Source organism: Oenanthe melanoleuca, chromosome 4 (genome assembly GCF_029582105.1).
Source record: "Oenanthe melanoleuca isolate GR-GAL-2019-014 chromosome 4, OMel1.0, whole genome shotgun sequence".
Classification (NCBI taxonomy): Eukaryota; Metazoa; Chordata; class Aves; order Passeriformes; family Muscicapidae; genus Oenanthe; species Oenanthe melanoleuca.
In genome coordinates, this window is record NC_079337.1 from 48032624 (window position 1) to 48059261 (window position 26638).

General features: G+C 36.4%; 1 protein-coding gene across 4 annotated transcripts in view; it reads right to left on the reverse strand.

The window, feature by feature from the left end:
- KLHL5 (kelch like family member 5) overlaps window positions 1–26638 on the reverse strand; it is a 48823-nt gene extending 22185 nt beyond the window's left edge. The window contains exons 1-4 of one of the 4 annotated variants that reach the window (XM_056490199.1): window positions 26442–26638; window positions 23550–23642; window positions 6062–6244; window positions 64–200 (exon numbers count right to left, since the gene is read on the reverse strand). In XM_056490199.1, coding sequence (XP_056346174.1) covers window positions 64–200; window positions 6062–6204 — 280 coding nt within the window. In that variant the 5' untranslated portion in view covers window positions 6205–6244; window positions 23550–23642; window positions 26442–26638. Of the gene's footprint in view, window positions 1–63; window positions 201–6061; window positions 6248–11538; window positions 11936–23549; window positions 23643–26441 lie in introns of those variants that run through there. The other 3 variants (XM_056490198.1, XM_056490201.1, XM_056490202.1) reach the window with 3 other exon arrangements.

Sequence of the window (26638 nt, forward strand, 5' to 3'; positions counted from 1 at the left end):
TTGAATACAATGTTTACATGAGGACAATTCATTAGATGAAATTCCCATCTCCACTTCAATTACCTGTATATGCATATTGAACCAGAGCCCACAATGCCTTTGGCTCCACACCTTCCATCTTGATTTCTTCCTGTCTTGCTTCCCTTACATCATTAGTGAACATTGCTGCAAAGTAGTCCGAAACAGAGGAGAGAACCAATCTGAGTATGACATGCAGGAGAAAAGGAGAGAAACAGAGAAGAAAAGAAAAAACTCTTAGTCAACCTGATGTTTGTTCATTTATGATTCATTACTTTGCCCTTTGAAGAAACGCTGTAATGAGAAAAACATTTAAAAACTGACAAAGCTCTCCATGTTCTAGTTTCTCTCTATGAATAATGAAGTACAGATACTAAACCTATATTTGCTACTGATCAAAACTAAGTACCCTTTCAAAGCTCAATGACCTTTAATAGCCAGACACAGACATAAACTCCCCAAATCCCATAAATTGGAAATGGAATATAAATTGAATCAACCTACATTTACATTATGTTAGATACTTTTTAAAATGTGAAAGAATGACTTTCCAGTGCTTTTGAAAGTGCTTTAAAATGCTTTTACTCTTGATTCACAAATATACATTCAATTACTAACACTGATAACAAAACTTGTCACAGTAAATGTAGAGATGATATAGAGTAATCTCTTTTGTGGGTATGTATTTAGCCTTTCTTGACAATCCTGACTATTTTACGATACTGTGTAAGTTAACATGTTAGTGCACAATCGACATTTCTTTGGATTATTGAGAATAAAACAGTCACTGCAAATAAAAATGCCACTCTGCAAAATGTGGAAGAATTTTGATGTTTCAGTATGCGTCCAGAGACTGGGATACAAGAGAAAAAGATATGAGGCAGGAATATAAACCTACCATAACTCTTCAGGAGGAATAAGAGACCTCCAGGAATGGCCTTGTGGCTTGGGTCAATTTTTTGCTGTAGCCTTGCCCATGGAGTATGCAATATAAATATACATGGTATATGTAGTGACCTATACAAACAGCAAGAACCCAGCCTACTGATATACATTAAACAGTCCATATGCATACATTCAATTAATCTAATACTTCAGACAGTTTATGCTGTGCAGAATCATTATACTGGTGTGTTAAAATGACAGAGGTCATGAACCACAAAACAGAACAAAACTAATTGAAAAGGTGAGCACCAGTGCTTAGGGGAGGATTTACAGGTAATTATACAAAGTCATGAAATACAAGAAGCTGTCTCTTAGTTAATTAACTGCAAAGTAATAAAATTTTGACTAATTAATTTCATAATACATTTTTCTTACAAATTTTCTGATCATTGACCATTTGGTCAGACTTATAGGCTTACAGAAAAAAAAGGGTAATCCTTATTTTCTTGCTGCTGAGGCCACAGAGTAGAATTATGAGTGCATGGGAAAAAGATTAATTTTATTTTAATATCTTGTATGATTGAAGTTTTGTCAAAAGAAACAAAGTTCTGTACTTTTAAAGAAAAATGAAATTCTGTTATTGAAATATGAGATTTTTTTCTGTGGCTAAGAAAAAATAGAACTTTCTGCCAAGGTAGGGCCTGGGCATGACTTCTAGGCATTTTAATCTCAAGTTTAATGAAATCTGCATTTAAATGAAAATATTGCCTCCCAGAGATCTATAGAAGTGGAGTAAATTAGAGAGTACATTCATGCAAGTATCAAGTGAGAATTTCTGCAACTGCTTTTGATGCTAGAATGAGATGACAAGATCAGATTTCTGTGTACAAAATAGGGATTCTCACTGGAAGAGAAAGTGGTTTGAATAACCAAGTATCTCTGCAGGTCCAACTCAGAATTTAAAAAAAGTCAAAACAACCAATTTAACATATCCACATCTGGCAGCTCTGACTTAGAACTTCTACATAGAACAGACTTGAAAAAGACATGTCTTCTGCAATGGGAAACAGAACTAAATACTTAAAAATACCACAGTTTAGGAGTTGTTTTTTTCTTTTTTTTTTCTTCCCCCAGCAGTGCAACTGGACTACATAGCTGCACTATTATTTAACTGGACTGTATACATTTTAGCAACAACTGCTGAAGAAATGCCAGATAATAACATGAGGTCCCAATGACTTCTATCAGAGGGTTTGATATCAGAAAATTTCTTCCTGTAATTTCCAGACTCAAGAGTCCTCCAAACGAAATTAACAGAAATGTTAATTTACTATTTTTGCTAATGTGTTCAGATTCATGAGGAGGTATACATGCTTCACGTTCCAGACAGTAACTTGCATATGCTGACAGAGGATGTGAAGTTCAGAAGTAGTTTAATATAAGTAATTTGAAAAAGCACAAATTATACTGAGTGCAGTTTTTAATTTTTTAAATTTGACAATGAAAAGCCTTAGAAGAGGTATCCACACTTTTCTCTTACTTCAACTAATTAAAAAAAATGTTCTTTCAAAGAAAGAAATGGGATTAAAATATATAGTGACAATGCATCAAGGTGACACTGAGCTAGGATAAAAGAAAACAAAGGCAGACTTTCAGCTAATTGGCCTTTTCTTGTCCTATCTTTTTCCCACTAGCCAATAAAAATCAATTACTGCTATGCACATGTGATTTGCACTTGTCACTAAATACTGACAAAATCTGGGTGTTTCTATTCCTGCAGGAGGCTCCAAGGCTACTATTGTCTTTAACTTCAGCGGTTTGTATTGATCCAAAATTAGAAAGATCTACCATGACAGCTTATCTTATTTTGAAGGGTTTTTCACTGAGAGACAGTAAAATATGTGGCACACTTTAAAACTGGTACTTGTTGGAATTGCCACAAGCTGCATCATCTAGATAGTTTTCTAGGTCACCAAAGCAATTACTATGTAAAATGATGACAGCTGCCAAACCTGGAAATTTACAGGTTTAGTATCTCCAAACCGTATCACCTGACAGAATAAAGTGAAGCTGCTTAAGATCTGAAAGATAAAAGGGACTCTTCCTAGGCAGCTCCTTGTTTGTGACTGTGTAACAGCTGAAAACCATCCTTGGAAACTCACTATCAGCATTCACTGAAGTTGTAAAGTGATACTGAAGAGTTCAAGCCCTTTCAAACAAGCTTCCTAAACCCTAGAGCACATAAGTACCCTAGAGTACATTTGCCTTCTTTTCTTAAGTCCCATGTCTTTTGTATTTCCATCTTTCAGTGTCAACAGAAAGACTGACAATGGCTCTGCCCAGCCTGCTGATTAAAGGATTAAGTGCCCTCTGGGCAGGAATTTACACATATTTCCCTTTTCTTACATGAATGTTCTAATCAGTGGGTTATTACCAAACAAAACAAGCTTTTATTATGGATATAGCAGTTAGCTGAATGTAATAAATACAAACATAATAAATGGCAGACATCTGAAATTGCAGTGGACACAAAATAAACACCTGCTATGAAAAACTTCATTAAATTAATTAAATCAAAGCATCTAAAATTTCTTTATGGAACTGCAAGCTGAAGGGGTGGGAATATAATTAATTTCTTCCTAGTTGAGAATGGTCCCCTTTTCCTTGCTTCTTGACCTTGTAAAAAAGTTTTTAGCTATAATTTCAGCACAGAAAAAGAAGATAAACACTTTTGGAACAAGAGGGAACACAATATTCAGAAAAATCATGACTATATGTCATGCTTTTATTTGTAGTAAACTCATTTGAATAGATACAAAGCCTCTCAGAATTTCACAGTAATGTATAACCTGTACTTATTACCAAGGCAGTCACCAAACTTGCGTCTCTTTTCTCTAAAAATATGTATCATGCACCTCACAACACTCAATAAAAATAGAAAATGATAATTTAAAAAATACAGAAATCATTATAAATACCAGGTTCAAAACAGAAACTCTGAATACTCCTCTCTATATATGTGTGATTAATATTAATAATGAAAAGTGTTTTTTTCTTACCAGCTCAATGTGACCACATACTATGAAAAACGCTTATCTTATGAAAAAACAATGGAAAAAAAAGCTGTCCAGTGTATGTGAACTTTCTATTTTCTTATTCATCTTAGAATGCCAAGCCATTAAGTTAAGATCTACTTAATACATATTCTGTTGCTTTTTAAGTCTGAAGGCAAAATAATCATTGGTGTTCTGAAATGCTCTGACTGATCCAGACAATACTAAAGAACTCAGAACTTGCATGGAGGCAGTAAAAAATATTACAGAAGGTTTATTCTTACAGCTCTGGCTACTACAAGTACATCAAGTCAGTCATCTTCTTGAATTTCTATAAAATTTAAATTATATTTAACATTTCCACATTTATCTTTCTCCCTGTGCTAAGATTCCATTTTCAGTAAGATACTTTGGACCTACTGAGATTAGGACTGTAGTTACTGCTATACTTCTTTGTGAAAACAAAACAGAACTCATTATGCAAAAGGCAAAGCTTCTTTGTAAGTTGCTCTAACATTATAAAGTGAACAAGGAACAATCGTAAGCCTCCCACCTCCAGCTATAAGCACAAAGTGTGCTTCTTTGGCTTTAACTTACATGCATATTTAACACACAATATACCAACTACAGCAAGATATTTCTCCTCAGAAGAGAAGTCCAGAGTAAATAACAGGTAGTAGCATATGCCTCATGCACTACAGAAATAGATACAGTGGCAGAAACTGGAGAAGCTAAGCTGGTTCCCTAAATAAATGAGAAAAAAGTGTGAACCACATTAAAGGACTTTTTATCATGTTGTCTATCCATTTATTTAATTGCAAAGAGAATCTTTAAGTCCTTACAAGATATTCACAGCTGTCCTCTACACCCTTTCTACACATTTTTAACTATTACATAAGCCACAGTCCAAACACATATTGCAAAGAGTTACCTTGGCTCCATAAGGAAGCAAAATTATTTCCTCATTATAATCACTATTTTTTCCTGTTTACACCACTCCAAAGTTTTTTGACCCTAAATTACTTGAGCATGTGCCCGCTAGGGGTGTGTGTATTCCCTGTTTTCATCTGATTCATTCTCTTCACAGGGACAACTTGGTTTAGTTATTAATTTGAACATTTCATAAAACAAAGTCTCTGAAAGTAACAGCAAGCTACAGTTTAAAAGCCTCCCTGATTCTCAAGTCAGTTCCCATCCCCATGCTGTCATACCCTCAGCTGAGTCAGCACAACAGTGTGAATAATATTGGAATAAAAGCAGAAATCCAGCTTTTTAAGGAAAGTACCAACTCCAAACCAGCAACCTCTTCCCATCTTCCTATTACTATTACAGCACTGAGCTGTAGTTTCACTGTGGGAATAGGAATGAGCAATGGAAAACAAGAATGCTTTAGGATGCTATTTCTGTTGTAGACCTCAATTAGGAAACCACACCTTAATTATACCCAGGTTCCCATTCAAACTACAAATTCAGTGCATTAAATACTGTAATGTGCTTCAGTTACACGTGCCTGTGTTTTGCAATCTTTGGTACCTTCCTAGCTTTTAAGTAGCATACATATGATCTGCTGATTACACAGATGATGGAGAGGGTAATGTTTCAACTAGTTTACATATCTAATACTGGCAGTATTCAGAATAGATAGTCCTATCAAAGGACTCTTCTTACTATAGGAGCAAGAAAACCTTTATGTGGACAGAAGACCATCCTTATTGTTAACTGTGACTCCAGTAACATAATTTCTAGTAGAAAGAAAAATTAAATGTAAGAAAAAAATTTTACATCATTCTATGGTAAAGAAACCACTACAACTTATAATATTCTGGGACTGTATTTGGGACTTCTGGGGGTTTAATTTTGTTATGCAAATATTGCAAGTTTACTTGGAAACAAAAAAGAACACAATTTGTTTGGTTTTTTTTCTGTATTGCATACAACAGGCAAATTAACTTTTCATTTCCAAAGAAATGTTAAAAAAACCACACATGTTAAAGTATTCTAAATTGTTTAGGATGTTCTGACTTTTTTTTAACAAAACATGGGACACACTTTGAAGGTGCATTTGTAAATGATTATGAAGTTATTTCAAATTATAATAAACTTACCTGTGAGCTGGAATTCTACGATCACCAGCAACTAACACCACATCACATAGCTGATTGTGTCTAAGATAATTCTCCATCTTTTTAAAAGTTTGTTCAGCATGGTTGAGAGCCTGAAAAAATTCATCTGATGTACAGGGCTCCATTGTTTGACAAGATGATAAGATGTGACTGCTGTCGGAGGTTCTGCTGAAGACAATAACAGAAATTTTAGTTCACACAATATTCAGGTGAAATTTTACCTATAAAGGATAAAATAAAAACCACATATGATTTTAAAGTTGATATGTATGATTTTTTAAAATATATATTCCCTTGCTATTTTATTTTTCTTCATATTCCTATTTTCTTTCTCCCTCCAAACCTTAATCTACACCCTAGTGAAAAAAGTACGATTATTTCATGGTGTACTCTTCAACTAAGAGATACAACAGAGATTGACCCAGTACAATTTGTACCTGTAGCGCTGTCAGATGGTTAAGGAAGAACATCCACCAAGACCCTGCGAAGCAAAAAAGTAATGTGGAAAAAGTAAAAAGTGAGAAAAAAAAAAAAAAAAAGGAACCAAACCCCTCCTTGCCACTAACATTTCACACTTAGCCTAAGATGGCAAGAACAAAACTCAGCTAGTAAAATCATATGGGCATGCAGGGGAAGAAAGCCATTGATACACCACCACTCCTATTGCACTCCTTGTGTCTGATAAGAGATCTAGCACATCAGAAGTCAACTGAAGTGAAAAGCAAGGGTGGAAGGGGAAAAAAATTATTCCCATCTGTATACGCAAACACAGAAGATTGGGAAAAAACAGGAATAGAGAAAATGTTAAAGAAATGCATGGACCTAGGAGATAAAGGAAATTAGTCCTAATTATGTACACTGTGAAAAGCACATTTTCTTGCTCACAGTTCTTTAGCTGACTACTACTTAGTTTTCAACAATGCAGGCAACTTTTAAAGTACTCTGGATCTACTATAATATTTGGAATAATGTGGTTTCACAAGATCTGCAACCCGACCCCTGCTTCCTCAAAGATGTCACGAACCGAGCATCATGCTTGGGGCTATATCCACCATGAAACTTTGGTGTGGGATACTCATTTCAAGACAGAGCTCCTCAAAACCAAAGTCTAAATTTCCAACAGAAGATTTTCTATAAGGGGAATTTTGTGGTTTGGTCTTAGGTTTCATTGTATGTTTTGGTTTGGGTCTTTTTTTTTTTTGCATGTACCCAGGAAGCTAAAAAAGCCAAGCAGTTGGTACTTAATTCAGAGCTAATCCTAATAATGGATCTAGAAATTAGATACCTGCCTACTGACTTCCCTTGGGGGACTTTATGTTAAATGTTCTTGCTGAAGCTGCAGTTAGCCATTTGTTTATGTGTCAACTTCATCCCTGCTCCCCGTATCCCACCAGCCACTTGTTCTGCTCCACCCCCGGCCCTCTGACAGGCTGGAACAAGTATTCTTTGTGGCCACATTGGAAACTGAATCAGGGGCTCATACAAAGATGTAACCATGTAACCATGGACAGCATTATATTGGCCAGCTGGGTGGCATTCTCAATGGAATTAGCAAGAAGTACTCAGTGAAAGCAGCTCTTTAACCAGCGGCCCTGAAAAACAAAAACAGAAGTGGGAAGAGTAGGTCGCTGGTCAACACACAAATATTAGGAAATTATTCCGTATCTCCTTATCACAATTTAGCACATTCTCAATTGGGATAATATGTTGTGGTTTTTTCTGGTTTGTTTGGTTGCTTGGTTGGTTGGACTATATTCTAATCTATATTCATCAAAGTAACTCCATTAATAAGAATTTTTAAAAATTACACGCTATCAGGATTTTACTTAAATTACAACCTTATGAAGTGTTCTGCAGATAGAATGGAAGAAACAACAAAGGAAAAAGCTTTCAAAGCCAGCACCTGCTGGATCACAACCTCACTGGAGCTATTTCCAGTCACAAAACTGCACACGTTTACCATGCAGAACTCAGTCATCACTCTTGTTCAATAAGGAAAAACAATTGTAGTGGTGTCTGGTTTTCAGTACCCACAATAAACCATGTATTTAGGACACAACAGAGTCAAGTCTAGTTCTCCCCCTCATCTAAAGATGCTCAATCCCATATTTATCCTCTAGCTAGTAACTTACAGACCTTTTTCCATCATGAAGGAGCAGAAGGACAGAAAGACTAAGGTTCAGTAGTCTATAAAGAGAACATGAAAGAGACAGTCTAATAGTATACGGTATTTGAAAAAAAACCAAACAAACAAACAAAAAAACAAAAACAAAACAAAAAAAAAAAAAAAAAAACAAACCACCACATCAAAAGCTATTTGTACCTGTTACCCCATGAATGCATATGAAAAATCTAAATGCCCCTCCTTCCACAAACTGCGTTATGAATCTTTTTCCAGGTCCATTTGCCACAGCAATGACAACTAAAGAACTGACTCCCTCAGTGAGTCTGAGGTAAAACAAAATACATACCAAAGGATTCTGCAGCATGAAAACTCAGGGTGGGGAGGCAGACTTAAGTTACAGCACCCTAACTCCAAGACTGATCATACAGAGCAATATTGCAGAGGTACTACCACCCAGTACGTTCAGACTTCATCTTTAAATAACTACAGACATTTTACTAAACTGTTCAAGGTCAGCACACAGCTGATGAATTCTGGAATCCTGCTTGTATTTAATGTTCAAATATAAATATACATTTTATATTATATTTTTATACATTTCCCTACTTCAATCTACAATAAAGTAACTCCAGCATTTTAATGCATGCCTGTATGAAATGAACCAGATACAACATTCTGCACAGGTATGCTCTAGGTATTTTCAGCTTTATTTCCACCATGCCTTTGAGGTCTGTAGATTGCTGCTGATGCACTACCAAAAAAAAAAAAAAAAGTTAGGAAAAACAAATCTAATGCTAATAGGCTTACACTTTCTATATAAGTGTCTGCACAGCTGTTGGTGAATTCTCCAAAGTGTACAAATCCAAAAGGATGATCATTGCTTCAGGGATGCAGGACAGTTAAGAAACAGCATCAAAAGAGGAAATCTAGGAGATGAAAATATGCAGAAGAATTCAAAACTCACTGTCCCAGTAAACAAGCATTCAAGCTAATGCTTGACCGGATCTAAATGCTTTTCTACTTGTGAGAAGGCAAAGAGGAAGGACTTGATACAAATAAAGCAGTAGAGCTGCTTCTGTTACCTCACGTTTTTAGGGCTTGTAACTGGGCAGTAAGTTACAGAGGAGAATAGAAGTAAGGTAACTCTGTAGCTTCTACAAAAGGTTTTTAAAAGGAACTTTTCATGCACACAATTTATTTGTAAAGGGGGTAACAGGGTTTACATATGGGAAAAAGAGCTCTTTGAAAACTACATAGATTAAAGTGTTGGTATGGGGTTGTTTTCCTCGAGTCAACACACAAGAAGCCATATTTTAGACTACAAAGAAAAAGCATTTAATTAAGTTCTTAATATCAGAAAAACTCCAGGTGTTAGGCAGAATTATGTAGTCTACCCAAGAGCTTATACATTCTTAACAAACAAAGTGAACAAAACATGGTTTAAGTCCCCATAAGACAGAGATACAGATAACAATACCCTGTTATTAAATATGTAATAGCATGTTTTAAAACACAAAATATAAAGCAAGTTCCTACATTGCCATTAGTTACATATTTAATTGTACTGACACTAAACTCAAAATTTACCTAAATTATTTATTTTAAAGCATATAAGTAAACATTAACATGAATTAGAAGACAGTAACCGAAATACAAAAACCTCTAGATGCTTTACATGATCAAGCACATAATTTAAAGATAATTCCAATTTACTAAGTTCAAATTCTTCATGCATTTTCTGTAGTATACAACTGTCTGCAAAAAAAACCTAAAAGACCCCAATAAACCTCCTAAATAAATATATTTTTAAAACCTCCTAAAAAGATATATGTAGTTCTCCAATTCTACAAAGTAACAAATTAGTTTTGCCATAATTCTCTCATAATTAAGACCAAATTTTGTAATATTTTAAATCTACACATTTATATTTTAAAATTACATGGTTTTTTTTCCCTACAGTGATTGACTTGCTATGAAGAGAATATCCTAACTGGGGTAATGCTGCAAGTAAAACTTTCCCATCACAAATATATGTTGCTGAAATTGAAGGTGATGTTATTCCTGTATCATATCCAATGATACAGCTATTAAAAATTCACATCTGAATGTCATTTAAAATGGGTTCTCTTTAGAGGTATGTTACTTACAGCTACATAGTTGTTGCAGCACGGTGAGACTGCTGTTATGATGCAGCAGCATGTAGGATTTCTCAGTAATTCTAGTATTTTCACATGTGGTAATGAAAGCAAATACACTGTGTTCACTTCTAAGAAATTCTACTCTCCTTCCTTTCCTGGAATCTTTAAAGGTCATATATATAATAAACAGCATTTATATTATGGACTACTTTGCCTTTCCGCTAAATTGATTCTTCTCCTAAGGAATGAAAAACACTAAACTGCTATAAGTAGATTGATCTGTCCTTAATAGCCCTTATTAAAAAGGGCACCCTTTTAAGTAGCCACACTTTCTGAAATGTCACATCAGTGCAAAGCTATCTTAAAAGCGAGAAAGCAAACATAATAAAATTTTCTGAAATGGTAAGCAATTATGCACTACATGAACTACAAAACAGGAAAATACTTTTAGTGAAGAATGACTGACTTATGCAGTAAATGAAATAAAATAATTTAACTGCTATTTTGCAAGACAGGTTATTAACTTGTCTAATTTACAGCACCTGGTAAACAATTTTCATTCAAGAACAAGTTTTACAGTTTCATCTTTAGTAACAATGTGTAAGAAGAGAATACCAAAACATTTTTACAGATGCAATAGAAACATTTTTTCTTTTTATGTCAGATGCACAGCTTAATACAACCAAATGGGTTGCTGCAATCACTTTAAAGAACAAATTGACTGACTTTCAACAGATGTAATTTTTTCCTCTGATTTATAGTGGAGGTATATTTTTGCAGTTCATTCTCCGTCTTCTATAGACACACATGGAAACATGAGGTCAGAATCAGAAGAAACTTACATTTTCATAATCTTCTTCTAACTGACATAACTAAACAATCAGAATCACTTAAAAAAATGTAGAAAGCATTCTGTAACATTACCATGTAATCGGCAGTACCTTGTTCATAGAAGCATGTACACTGTTTAAAACACAAGCACATCCTCATCCATGCTTATGCTTTTTTTATCCACACTGATTGCCTTTTAAAAAGGTCCTGAGAGCCTGATTATAATTAATATTCTGTTTTTGATGCACAATAGCTGCTGGGTTTCTGAAACATTTTAGTTCAGAACAAAGGCTAGCCTATATATGCATGCTAACTACAAAATGAAATGAAAACACGTTTCTCACAATAAGAAAGTAATAATTAACCTGCACGAGCTGCTGTCCGATTCATTTTCTTCTTCACTTGCTCTATCATCTGTTTCTTGTCTCTCAAGCCAACGTGCACCTCCACAGTCTTCTGCTGAGAATTCAAATGTAGGGATTTCTGAGGTGGATGCCATTGGCCAAAGAGGTGAATTCTGAAAATCCTGTTGGCTGGACCTTCTGTAACCAACTGATGTTAAAGGTAAGTTACCCGAATCTAAAAACTTTGTGCCATCAGTTGTTACATTTTGTCCTCTATTCCAGAAGTCTTCCTGATGGTTTTCAATTGCAGAGTTAGGGGCTGATGCCTGATGACCAAACCACCTCCATCTGATTTTTAAAATCTGCTTCACGTCAAACTCTTTACGAGAACCAGACATTCTCAGTGAAAGCCAGCGATCGTCTAGGCAACAGGGTAAGAAGCAGCACACATAAAAGAAGATTTGTGCACCCAACCAAGACAAGAGAAACACATGCTCTGCCTGTCTGTGGCACACAGATTTTCTACAGAAGGAGGGGAAAAAGCACTGCAATCACACAAAAAAGGCTTCTTTAACGTTATGTCATTTGAATATAAACAAAAGGCAACAGACAGTGAAAAAGGCTGACATAAAAGAGGAGGTGAAATAATCACCTTCATCAGAAAAAATGCAAATCACTTTACCCTAAAAGCTCTGAGACTGTTTCTGTTGCTGCTTCTGACCATTAGGTTTCAAAAACACTAAACAATGTTCATTACAGCCCTATCAAGAGCTAAATACCACCCCCTTTTCTTAAACCACAAACAACAAACACAATTCCTATATTGCATCTTACAATCTGTTTCTTATTCTGTTAACTCTTGCTACTACAAAGAGAAAAAATGACAAAAATCAAATTAAATTCCTTCTACACTGCTAAAAAATAAATTTACAGACAATAATTAAAACCAACCCAAAGATAACTGATTATTCTGGGGAGAAACTGAACTGTAAATAATTCCTTTTTCCCATCACAGGACATGAACTAACTTAAAAAGGACAAGAACAGCCTTGGAAGGCTCAAGGGACTAGTAGTGGAGGCTATAAAGCCTTTCATCTTGATGTGCTTTGATTAAAATCTAGGTCTGCAATAACTGAAAATTTCTATCTGAAATGAGCTAATGGTTTCCATTCACTTATACATCATTAAAACAGAAAGCAAGAAAAAGCGAATTGGTCACTGCAAGGCACCAGACAAACCCCTGCAAAACAAACAACATAAGACAATTGCTCAAAAAGCTTCTTTCTAATCATATACTCTCAGCTGTTCCACATCACTTTAGAAGTACTGTGATGGAACAGTGAAAAAGAGAGATGCATACTTTTGAGACAGAACTCCCTCTAGGATTGGTAATTTACATCTTAAAATATCCAGCAAAAGTTTTTACTCAAATGAGGAATAGAAAGCCTAAAGCACAAAATACACAATGACCAATTCACAGTTCCCATGAAAATCACCTATTTCCTCTCTGACATATGAAGCTAATTAGGTATAAAATGCTGAAATTTATTTCAGTCTCATGCTAATTGTAATAGCAATTCTCAAACAAAAAAGAGGCACTAGATTTTATCAGTCCTTGATACACAGGTCTATGTCTTCAGACTTTACAACTCAGTCTGTTCAACTCTCCACGACACATATGCAACAAATTTACAAGAAGTACTACCCTACAATTTTCATCAAAATTTAAAGCCAGTCTCTCTCAGATGAATATGATCAACTCCAAAATATGGAATCTTGTAATTAGGATACCTGCAGTATTCTTCAAACAGGCTACATGCAGAGTCCACACAAAAACTTAAACAGTGTCAAATTTTACCACCCCAAACCCAAACGCTTGTTTCAAACTCAGTGCCAGGAGAATACCAGGAGAATGCTATTTTCTGAGGAAACAGAATGCTGAAAGTGCTAGTTGTAACCTGGAAAGCTCACCCATCATTGCTCAGAGCTCAGTTATTTATCTAAGTGCTTCTCATAAACACTAGCAAAAGCTCATTTCTACAGGAACTGCATTCCAGCTGTTTCCACAGAGATGCACTTCAGAGTGGTACCTTGATGACATCCTGGCCTACCAGAAGCCAAATACTGAGACCTTTGCAGCATATCCAGAAAACAGCTGAAGATACGTCGGGTGCAAGATGATTAAGGAGGTAAATCTATAAAGATCTTACCATAATTTAAACACCGAAAGACAGGGAAATACTTAAGAAAGGATTAATGTTTTAATACATTAGCATGATAATTGTATGGATGTTTAACCAAAATTATATGACATGCAGGCCCCACTCATCTTGTACATATAAAGCTAATCATTAAATGCTTAACTGTAGTGTCCAAATTTGTGTAACTGCAAGTTGAGTGAAACTGGAGAAAGGCTTAAGAAGTGAAAACAAAATGGCATATTTTTATTTATCATATCCTGTTTTGTATTGGTGCCGTCTGTTCATCAAGGGTGAAGAAGTAGGACAAGCAACCAAACCAGTAATATTTTAATTATCCATTTAACTATAAAAAGTAAGCTTTAAATACCTTTATTTCTGCTGGTATGGTAAATCCATTATACATAAGGAGTGACCTGGATTCTCATTCTTGTATAACAGACTCATTTAAAATTCAAGCTGTCCCAGCACAAGTCTACTAACACAGTGGCAGATTTGTGATTCTAGTGCTTTTTCAGCACTTTTCATTGATTTACTGGTAAGACCAGCCCAATTACTGCTTTTCTTTGGCTATGAAGCTATGGGCTCAAACAGAGATTAGAAAACAAAATGTGCTGTAGTTTTAACAGACCAAACCACAAAACTGTTTTCTATTCTCTTTCATTTTTCAAGATTAAAGTAACTCTTGCTCCTCCACACAGTCTCAAAATTACAGCTCTAAGAGTGACTGCATAAATATCTAAAACATTTCTCTGTTTCATAGGAACATTTGTATTATAGATGACAAGATAAGACAAGTGCCAGTTAATTCTTCAGTTTAAATTGACAGTATTCCTCAGCAATAATTGAGGGTCTCTTGTCTCTTGGACAATCTTTGCTACTATGAATAATGTTATATATTTTATCAGATCCCCAGCCAGGAGTTAACAGACTTTTGAGGAGATCTCAAGCAATGGACTGTTAGGACTTCCACTGACTTGGATCACCCAGACTTGTGACTGGCGCTCACAAATCCAAACGCGCACCCACTATGGCCTCCCACCACACATCTTCCTAAGGCACTAACACATTTTGAGAAACCTGCTAAAACCATCTTAGTCAAGCACAGTACACACAGACTTGGTAAGGATTCTGAAATATTTTTCATCTACTAACACAAAAGTTTGCTTTTATTGAGAAAACAACAGTGATTATATCCACTTTTTCTGACCTTGGGCACTGTTGCAATTTCTATTTTGTGGTGAATCAAAATAACATTTCAAATATAAGTACACTGTCACCTTTGAGAACATAATTCTGTTCATATTAACAAGGTTGTGTAAGGTTACTCTGAAAACAATTTTGAGAACTCTGATTTTTAATTGAACAGATTGATATTCCTTCAAGTGGAACACCTGAACATTTAAGCACAAAATTTCTCTCATATGAAGAGCTTCACAAAGCTATAAATCCCTGCAGTTAGCAGTGGGAGACAGTTTCCCAGATTCTGACTTGTGAACAAAAAGCAACATCTAAATAAATGCTGTATGTTAAATCTGCAACTGTGCAAATAAGTAACACCAAGAACACAGCATGACAGCTTTAGAAATTGCTCTTTTCAAAATCTTCAAACAGTATATCTGCATAGAGATAAAAACCTTATCTTTTCACTAACCAAAAAATTTGCTACAGTGATATTCTTTGATATTATATACATTTACTCACACAAGTGTTAAAGAAAGATTGCAATCCAGCATAACTAGATAAATTTAAACAATTTTAGTCTTAAGATATTTCTACTGTATATACTACTGTATATACTGTATATTTATATATACTGATATATCTGTATATACAATATACAGATACTGTACATCTGTATTTCTACTGTATATATGAAGGTGTACTTCATATTTAGAGTGCATCTGGAAAATATTGAAATATTATTATTTAAATAATAAGGCCTAGTGCTTTTGTTGATTGTGACTTTTCCTTTTTCTTGCCAAAGGAAATCAGTCAAATTTTCAAATAAACAAACATGTATATGGAATACTTTTTGGAGGCACTTTTAAGATGTAAATTTCAACACCACTTTTCATGGTAACATTTTTTCTGTCACTGCTATGATTTGGCTCCCAAACCTTTCACCACTCAACTTCAAGGCAATTCAGATGTAATATTTTCAAGGTATTTAGTGCGTCAGATGAATTTTAAAAGGGGCCATAAAACCTCAGATAGTCCTGAGAAGATATTAATGATCCTTTAAAGTACCAATTAAGAAAGTAAATGTCAAAATAATTACATACAGTTTTTGTTGTGACTGCAAGAGCTGTGTTTTGAAAAAATACTGCTTAACAAAAGCATTAAATATAAAAAGATAAGTTTTAGACATAAGTAGACTCATTAATATGTGAAAAAGTAATATTGTCAATGTTTAGTCATCCTTGACGTTTATTTGAAAACATAAGAAAGGTTCACTGACCATAAGACGCTCATCAATTAATCAAATAGATACTTACAGCATGAAAAGGCATTCAAAATTTAACACTTTTTAAAATTGGATATCCAAACTTTAAAATATTAATTTGAGGCATTAAAACTGCTCAAAGAAAACCACTATAAACAAACTTCAATTCTATTCAATTCAAATTGCAATTCTGTTTATAGCTACATTTATGTTAGAAGTAGTGTTAAATATTTACTTTCTTTTTTCTTCCCTATTCCTGTGTTCCAGACTCAATGTTACAGAAATAGCTCAACAAAGACTTCAGGAAGATTGCTACATTAATGCTTTTTGATTCTATAAAACAATAATCACTTCCTATCCCAAAGTTTTATATAAATGCAAACACTTCTAGTTCACAGTTATGTGAAAAGTGCCTTACATCAGCAGCAATGGCACAGTTCATTCAGGAGAAAGAGAGGAAAACATCCTACTGACTTTATGTACTTAAATTCATTGTTCTGACTGGCAGAAATGAGCTGAGCAAATTACTGGTACTTCATCACAACTTTCTGCCACTTTGAATTGTACATTTCCCTTGAAACACGAGGGAACAGTGAGCTTAACAAGAGCATAAAAAAACCTGTACACAACAACAGTCTGGTTTGCTGTTTATTTTATTCAGCTAAGGATGGGATGGGGAACAAGAGAGATTTCCACATGTAATACAACACTACTCTGTTAGATCTGTTAGATCTCTTAGAAGCTCAAATATCATACTGGTTCACACACAGCAGAAGTTGTGATTCAAGACATTTGTATTTCTTTAAGAGTGAAACATTAACATTGCTTTATTCAATTAATACTGAAGCATCATCAGAGACTGCACCATCTACAAGTAAAGCAGTAGTGTGGAGCTATTCCTAAGTAAACAGCACAGAAAGCTTATTCATTCTCAAAAAATGAGCATTCCAATCCATCAGATCAGAGGCTGCTTTTAAGTTAAAATTTACTTGTAATACAAAATGGACAATGCTATGAAGAGCCAGTCCCTTAAAACACAAAACCAGTTTTCTGTACTAAAGAGGTCAAGTAGCAATACAGAAAGTGAAAACAAGCAGAAAGATTCCCAGTTCATCCACTCCAGGAATACTGGTAGCACCAATTTTAATGGAAACAAGGTAGTCATCAATATAGAGATGGTAATAGTCCAGCACAAATCATCTCCTTTAGAAATGTCACTGTTAAGAAAGAGTGGTGAAAAAACACTGTTCTGCAGACTTTTGAAGATACCCTTCTGAAAGTATTGCCATTTTTTAGAACCAGTTTAGAAAGATATTGCCTAATAAAGTGCAAGAGACCATAGAGGACAGATTGAAAGATTGAGGAAAATCAAAACAAAATAACGAGATAGTTTCCTTTTCTAGGCAGATCTGCTGGGCAAAATAGAGACAATATTTTAACACTTTTCCAAGACAGAAGCAGTGTTATTTCACCATGAAGTATTCACATTTCCTCAAAAACTCAAAGAAAAATGGGTAAAGGATAAAGGATAACACTACCAACATTGTCAACAGCAGAGTGGACGTTTATTTGGTAAAATATGACAAGGATTCACCGTTCTAATTAGACACCATATAAAAATCCACCAAGTTATGACACATTAAAGAAACAGTGAAGAAACAGATTTGCAAGTGATTAGGTAAGGCAACATAGTACTCCATGCCAGACTACACAAACTTCTAAGAGAAATACATGGAAGTCTGTGGGCAAAAAGTTTACACTGTATTTTAAATGCCAAGCTATTCAATGCCACAGCTACTGAAGCAAAGCATTACAAGACACAAACTTAAGCATTCTAAATGAATCATTTAACCAAAAAACACCTCAAGAGACTAGTTTCTCTCTCAGTGAGGACTTCTATTTAATTAGTAGCTTCAGTTAAGCCCATCCTCCAACTGAAACTCTAAGTTGCATAAGAGATAATATATGAGGATATCATACCTTATTACATATTTCTAAAACAAGTGGTGTGATTTCATGTGGAATTCCTTGCGTGCAATTGATCACTGCAGCTGAAAAGTAGTGTTGCAGAAAACAAGGTTCACAGAAAGACAACACACATGATCAAAGTAAAATACCAAAAATTATCACACTAAAAGGCAGAATGCTTTATAAGAATCCTATCGAGATTTATTAAGTATCAAGATTAATGTTTGTGAGAATCATAATGTCTCATAAATATGAAAAACAACTTCTAGTTTAAGAATCAATGTTGGACTTACAACATTTTTAGAACCAAACTGTGCATAACATCATAGATCTCAAAGCGAACTTCTCATAAAAGTCCTTTCAATACCATTTGCCCACCTGGAGTTGAATCTCAGAAGAGGTATCACAGGTAACATGAAGGACTTGTGTAAGTACACAGAGAGCTACACAGATAACAAAAGAATATCTAGGGAATGTCTTCTGTACATGGGCCTGCTGCTGAATGGGGCAGGTCCCTGATGACATGGGATATGGAAAAGGCTGAGGTATTGAATGCCCTCTGTCTTTACTAGCAATATCAACCTTCAGAACTTCATCAAGCTCAACAAAGGAAAGTGTAAAATCCTGCACTTTGGAAGGAAACAACCCCACACTGTGGGCCACAGGCACTGTGGGCCACAGCAGGAAAGCACTTGCAGGAAAGGACCTGCTGGTCACCAAGTGGCACAGGAACAGCAGTGTGCCCTTGCAGCAAAAAAGGCTAATGGCTCCCTATGCTAATGGCCACTGGCATTAGGAGTGCTGCCAACAAGTGAAGGTGGTGATCCTGCCCCTCTACTCAGCAGTGTGAGATGTGGTCATACTGGAGAGGGACTGCAGAGAAGGTCCATTAAAATGAAGAAGGGCCTGGAGCTTTCCTGTCTGAGAGAGCTAAGACTGTTTAGCCTAGAGAAGACTCAAGGAAGTCTCATCAATGTGCATAATTATCTGAAAGGAAGGTTCAAAGAAAACAGAGCCAAGGCTCTTTCAGGGGTGTCCAGTGACAGGACAAGAATGAATAGGCAACAACTAAAACACAACACCCGAACATGAAGAAAAACATTTTCACTGTGAGAATGACTGATTATAGAAAGGTTGTGCAGTACAACCAGGTTGTGTGTACAACCAGGTTGCGTGTACAACCCAGGAAGGTTGTGGGGTCTACATCCTTAGAGGTATTCAAAAGCTGTCTGGACATGGTCCTGGGCAACTTGCTCATGGTGACCCCACTTGAGAAGAGAATACAATGCCTTGTAATACAAGCCTTTATTACAAACATTGTAACTTGATGATAGATTTTTCATGTTACAATAAGCTTCACAAAGTTGTAAAAGCAAGATTATTAAATTGGAGATGTTAACTAAAGGCTTCCATTTACTAGTGATTTGGCTCAAGGAAATATTATCAGGAAAAAAAAAGCAGAACAAATCCCAGTATACTTAACTACCCTGTTCACTCTAAAATAAAACTAGTCCACTGCCTGGATCAATGTTGCTTAAAGTGTTATTTATCTGAAGCACAGAAGGAAAAACATCTTTTAATTCTATACTTGGATACTATTAAATCTCAGGTTAAGCTATACATCAAGTCACCATATATTCCTAACAGTCAGAAAACTGGTTTCTTAGGTTCTTTATTCCATATCCACAGTTTCATGTGAAAGTAACCTCAGATTCCCCACTGTGATTTATTTTACAAGGTCTTCTGACAATAACAACAGTTCTTCTGCATGTTTCACCTCACGTAGTCTCCCTTATCCCACGTGTACTCATATCCCTCCCAATCAAGTACCAGAACAGGCAGGACAAGCAAATTCTTTGTCATATTCAGATCGAGGACAGGCTCATCAGCTGGCAGATCAAACAGTATTACTTATTTGACCTTTCCTACCTACCCATATTTTCAAAACTTTTCAGGAATTAAAACCCAACAAGGGCTCCATTCTGTCAGAGTTTGACTGAAATTGGCAAGTAGACAGAAAGGTTATTAGGGAAGAACTGACTAAACCACAAGACATAAAGCAAACTTGCCTGGGGAACTTACAGACTCAAAAGCTGCCCATCTTTCGCTTCTGAGTATGCACAACTGCCTTAGTCGGCTACATATCACCTAAGCCCAGTATTTATAAACAAAGTAGAACAGAAATCAACACAAAAACTGACTGATTGTTCAAACACAGCTCTGAGCTCCTACTCTTCCACTATCCTAAACAGCATACTGATCCCATCTCAGTTGCCTTACCCCTGGTTTTAAAGAAACCACTAAATGTTTCCTGTTACACACAGAGAGCAAGAAGTAGACATCAGCAATATAAATATAGTGCCAGGAAGAACATAGGATACTGTTGGCACTCCCAGGGGCATCTGGCCCATTACTTAAGTAATATGCTGAAAAAAGGGAAAAAACTTGAATCCAGATTACTAAACTGTTAGAAGGAGAAAGCATAATTGATAACAAAATTATTGTTTGCTTAGTATTTTTTTTTTCCATTCTCACATATTAACTCTGGCTATTTCTTAAGAGAAATACAAAACAATGTGTTGTACCATTGCATGTAGATCTCCTTATATTTAGGTGGCTGCAATCATTTGTTCATCACTCTTCTTCATTAGTTCAAAGTTCTAAAAATTCTTAGCTTTCAGTATTTATAAAAATAATTTTTCATTCATTAAGCTTATAAGTTTTCAAATAACAATAATGTTCGAATATTCACTGAAACTATCAATCTGGTTTGAGTACAATTCTTCTTGAGTTGAACCATCAGACAACTTCTCATGCAAGGGTGCAACTTAGGTTTGTATTTGTTTTACAAAAACTATCAGGAAGTGAGAGGAGGTACAAAGTGAAGCTATATTACTTATCTCTTGATCTACCCACATGTTTATAAACTCATAGACTAATTGCTGTTAATTACTTTTATTCCCTTGAAAAATACTTTCAAGTTTAAAATGTTATGGTGCTTGGTGAAAATCCTGCCAAGCCGTACCAAGTTATGATAACATTACAAAATGCCCTGCCTCCTTAATGCTCTCACTATAGTTTGAATGCAAAAGCTTGTGATTACATTTACATTCATTTATTCAAAAATATAATTTCCCACACTGCATGTAAAAGAGCAAGACTTAAACTTTGATTTCATCATTGGCAAGAATGAAGTGATCATTTAATATCCAAAAGTATTTCTTTTTAGAATATTAGAATACATTTTATCTATCTACCAGATAAATGCATATGGATCTAATGAATAATCAACAAATTCACATCATCTTCACAGCAACTGTCAGGCAGATAGGTTATTCGTGCAAAAATCAACATAAAACAGTACAAGCAAGAACTTGCTTACAAACAATCCAACCATCAAAATCACTGATAAAAATCTCACAATCTTCTCCTACATCTCCTCACCACATACACACTAGTTGTAAACTTTTAACTAATTTGCTAATTCAGCTATATGACTATTTGTACTTTTTACAGTTCAGGTTAGTAAACCTCTACGGACCTGAGTCTTGTCTTACTCTATACCATGAATATTATTATATGACACAGGTGCTGTGAATATTTAATCTGTTTTAAGGGAATACTTCAGCCTTGTTTTGACAAGTTCTATTGGTTGTGAGATCAAGGCTACAGTAAGCCCCAGAATGATGTAAACTTTTTTATTTGTAATGAATGAGACTACTTCCATCCAAATCAACTCAAATCTTTTCTAGACAGACGATATCATGTCCTTTATTAAGTTCTTTTCAACAGAGACAATACAACATATATTTGCTGTGTGACAAAAACATCAGCTAAGGCAGTGAGGCAAGCCTATTCACATGCATTTTCAAAGAAATCAAGACAGTACTCATCCTACCTTAAATTTCACTGTTTTACAAAAACATCCAGTACAATTTTGTGAACAGTCTTCCATTACTCTGCAAATCTGATGGATGCTCTTGGAAGAATCCAAGCTACCACTCAAAAATTTTTCTTTTAAGTATATCCCGTTGTTACAGGAGACATCAAGATTTTTAACACTAGTTGCACTTAGAACTGCCAGAAGAGGTGATTAATTGGCAAAGTATTCCTCTGAACAGACTGAAATCAATAATCAACTTCACAGAAATTTGTCCTCTAGGAAAATGCCGGCAAAGGCCATAAGATATAACAAAAAATCAGCAGCCCTCCTTGATAATTAGCCATTGTACCTTGCAGTAAGATGAGAATAAAGACATATCCCAGAGTGATCAACCTTTTCAGTTCCTTCTGTTTGTAGTACATTTTGGCATTTGTTTCAAACGCCTTTCAACTTTCATGACCCCTGTAGAAAGGGTGGAGGTCAAGTCTGCACAAATTCTGACAGCCTGGAAGAGGTTGGCTATTTCAGTGTTTTATGGAGCTAACATTTTGAACCACTGAAAAGTAGTGAAAGCACAAAGCCTGTTCACAAAGTAATTTCTGAGGAACCTTAGCAGTTCTAATAATTCTGAAAACTCAAGAAAGTGTTGATATTCTATATGGTGGAAGATACCAACAACAATATGGATTGATTGAGGGAAACAATGTGACTGATCATGACATGACCAGGGAAAAACACCATCTTGCTTCTGTATTTGTATCACATGAGTAAATTCCAAAGGAATTGATCAACATTCCCAAAGCAGAAAGATCTTACAGTCGAGAAAGCAGATCTTTTCCCTTCAGTAAAACCTAGTATTTCCAAATTAATTGGATTGCTTTTGTCAGCCTCAGCACTTATTTTTCAGTACTATTTAACTTTATAGGGAGTTCAGATAAAGCTAGATTCTTGCATGTATTCATGCTTTCAGCATTCTTTTATCCTTTTCCTTTGTGCAAATGTCAAAGCTACTCCCTTTGAAAATTACTTTCGCTTGGAACAATCTTAATACTTTCCTGCTAAAAAATGGAATAAAGCAAAGCCCAGTCAGTATTAAGTGATGAGATTTGATTGTGCATTTGGAGGGCCTTTATTCATAAGAATTTCTATAATGTAGTATTTTCTCTAACAGACTCAGTATCAATTTTCCTGTTTTTCCTATAATGATTAAAAGATTCAAAAGCTTCTCATGCATTTTGAAAAGACCAAAATTGAACTTTACAGTAATGCTGACAGTCTTCTATAAAGCATGCTTTGATAAAGAGCACAAGTGTTGAAATCACATAAAAACGTCCAAACACTAGCATGTGAAGCCCACAAGAGCAAAGTCATTGCTGCTTATGCACATTTGACAGAAAGAAGCCTCTACAAGATGTCCTATATAACACAAGAAAAGGATGAATTTTCAGGTGTAAGGAAGACTATGTAACCCTGTGGGCTAAAATCACATTCCTTGTAGCATAACTTACTGTTAGAACTCAGTAAATACAATACTTACCTATAACACCGGAGTCATCTCTAGTTGTTCAAAGAATCATGTAATTCCATTTGTTTTCCTCTTTCCAAAAAAACTGAGGTAGCAGAAAAAAATCTAGAGGAAGAAAAATAACAGTACAAAAAAGTAAGGACCACCCACTAAAGAGGAGAAAAACAAAGGAATAATCGCAAAAGCAGATTCCCTACTCTGGTCAGATAGAACTTCTTTCAATTTGTTTTGTGATTCTTACACTTACTAATAGGAAGTTCTAAAAGTGTATCACTGCACAACTGTCACCTTAGTTCCTTCCACAACTTCAAGTTATATACCCATCCACAAAGACTCACAAAAAAGAGAGGAAATTAAAAAATGAAATGTGAATATGTAAACTCTCAAGAAACACTGGTTTACAAAAACAGTACTTCTTGGAAACAAAAATAACCTTAGTCCACTGTCACCTTTATTTTTGACTCCTTTCCCTGAAGGAAAAAGCAGTGAAGAACTGATCTGCCACATGAAACACTTAAGCAGAACACCGGTGCCAAAAAATAACACTGACTGCACTGGTGAATAAAGCCAAGTACCACCACTAAACATGCTCCCCTAAATGGAGCAGCTCTATAAAAATTCACACTTACTGCCACAGTGGTTCTCAACCCTTACCTATTTACAGGCCACAAAAAATTTTCTTACCAAAGTTAGACTCTACTCAAAAAATCTAGCCTGCTGAAATAGTATGTGTATCCTTTTGGCTTGGCACCAAACAAATTACTATATGCACTTTGAAGTGAAAGAAAGTAGCCATGATACCTGCATGCATAATGTGATACCTAATACGTAACTTCTCATGGTCTGATTTTTCTTACTAGCTTCAAGAACCCTGCAGGTCTCTGAAGGGTAATACCACCTCATTCTTGCATGTGGAGCACATAACCTCATCTCTCCCACATGACTGTTTTTTAGGGCCACAGAGCCAAATAATACATGTGTCTATGGTCAGCACTGCCTTGCTGGTAACTTTGAATGAAAGATTCTGTTCTTATGACAAAAAGCAAGCAGTGGATAGGCACATTTGTAACTTTTGCACTTTTCTACTTGGTAAGACTGCTGTAAGGAAAAGCAATTTAATTGCTATGGAAAGAGGAAAGTGTAAGAATTTTGTAATGAAAATGTAGAATCATACTCTAATTTCTTAAGAGCTGTAGAAACTTTCAGTATTGGGTCATATTATGCCTGATTAGGTAATCTTCTTTACCATATCATGAAACATTGAATTATATCAACATAACCACAAGACATAAACATAAGCAAACAATAATCTTTTTAAAAGCACAGGCGATACAAAAGTCCAGAGTTGGAACAAATCCATCAATATAAATTGTCATTGCTATCAACAGCTTGCAATTACTGTTTGACCATAATGGTCTAATAGAACATTTTCTTCATCTTCACTGAAATTCTTTTCTATTTTAAATTAGTAAATTTTAAATTCTGTAAAATGCAATGTGTTAGTCTACTGCCATGGTGTAAACATGCTGCCTTTGGTAGTGGACCTGCCCATGATGAGGACATGAATGAGGGATGGATGGTTCAATGAAGCTGACATATGGCAGAGGAAACACTATTTAATTCAGATTAGGGTTATTATTTATTATTATTATCTTGGTTTTATCCTGCTTTATGCTCCCTAGCATTGTTCAGCCAGCAGAAAATGGGAAAAACATAAAACAGGAATACAATCAGTCCTATCAGGAATGCATCTATGAAGTTCAGGAACAACGTGCGCCTTTTTTTTTTTTTTTTTTTTAAAGTTTAATTTATTTTTATTAATCTACACATGCCCCTGGAAATTCCCAGGCAAAAAGACCTTTATGAGAAATGATCAGATTATTATTTCTGATGAAATTGATGAATTGCTCATGAAAATACATCGTGTGATCTGTTTTTAAAAAGGATAGAGTTTGTCCAGACAGAACAGCTACATCAACATTACCATGAGTTCAAATTTTTATTCCCGTTCATGCTTGTAGAAGACATGAGCAATAATTTTTTTCTTCAAAAGATGACTGTATTTGGAGTTCAGCTCATGTAATTTCATAATCAACTTTTAAGTAAAGGAAAGGAACAAAGCCAAGCCTTCCCTTCTTACTGTTGTGGCGCTGCTGCCCAAACAGCCGACCACGAGCCTCGGGCGGCTGGGCTTCAGATGGGCTGTCCCGCTGCTCACGCAGCTCAACCAGTCCGAGCTCAAAGCCCTAAGCCACAAAAACGCTTCAAGGAAAAACATAAAGCAGTAATTTATATAATCAGCAGCTTTTTGATGTTCAACACTTATACTTCTTTTTGTTCCCCGTGTAATAACGCCGTTCCCAATGTAGTGAGTTGGCAGTCGGTGGCTGCTCTAATCTGTTCGACTAGTCTCAAATTTTTTTTTTAAAAAACTGTTTTCCACGATTTCATACTGTAATGGTGAAGGTTAAGAGACACGGGGTTAAGTCCCCGAGAGCTGTGCCGGTGCACTTCTACCAGGTCTCTGCTCTGACCGCTTTGAACCGAGCCAGCCCCGGGGGTTGCCCGTCTCGGCGGGACCGGACCCCGCGCCGTGTCCCGCCCCGCCGCCTCCGCCCCGCTCGGGCTCCCGCCGCCACTGCCCCGCCGGGCCCCGCTCAGCCTGGGCACCGGGCACCGGACACGGGCATCGGACACCGGACACCGGGCACCGGCCCCCCCGGGCGGCGGCCGCAGCTCCTCTCCCCAGCGGGCCGGTAGGCGGGAGCTCGCTGGCGGTGAGGGCGAACCTGCCCCCACCCCGGCAGGCGCCGGCCCTTGTTCTCCTCCTTCTCGCTTTCTCCTCCCCCTCCCGGCAGCCGCGGCCCCCTCCCCTCGCTGCCGAGCCCCCACCGCCCTTCTCACCTCTCGCGGTCCGGGAAGGGGGCGCGGCTGGGAGGGGGCGGAGAAAGAAAAAAATCGCAAGGAAGGCCCCCGCACCTTCTCCCGTCCCCTCCCGTGCCCTGTCCTCCCGGCCCGCCCGGCGGCCGCCAGCGCTCCCGCTCCGCCGGGAGCCGCGGGCACTGGGCGCTCCCGCCCGCCGCCGTCGCGTCCCCGCGGCC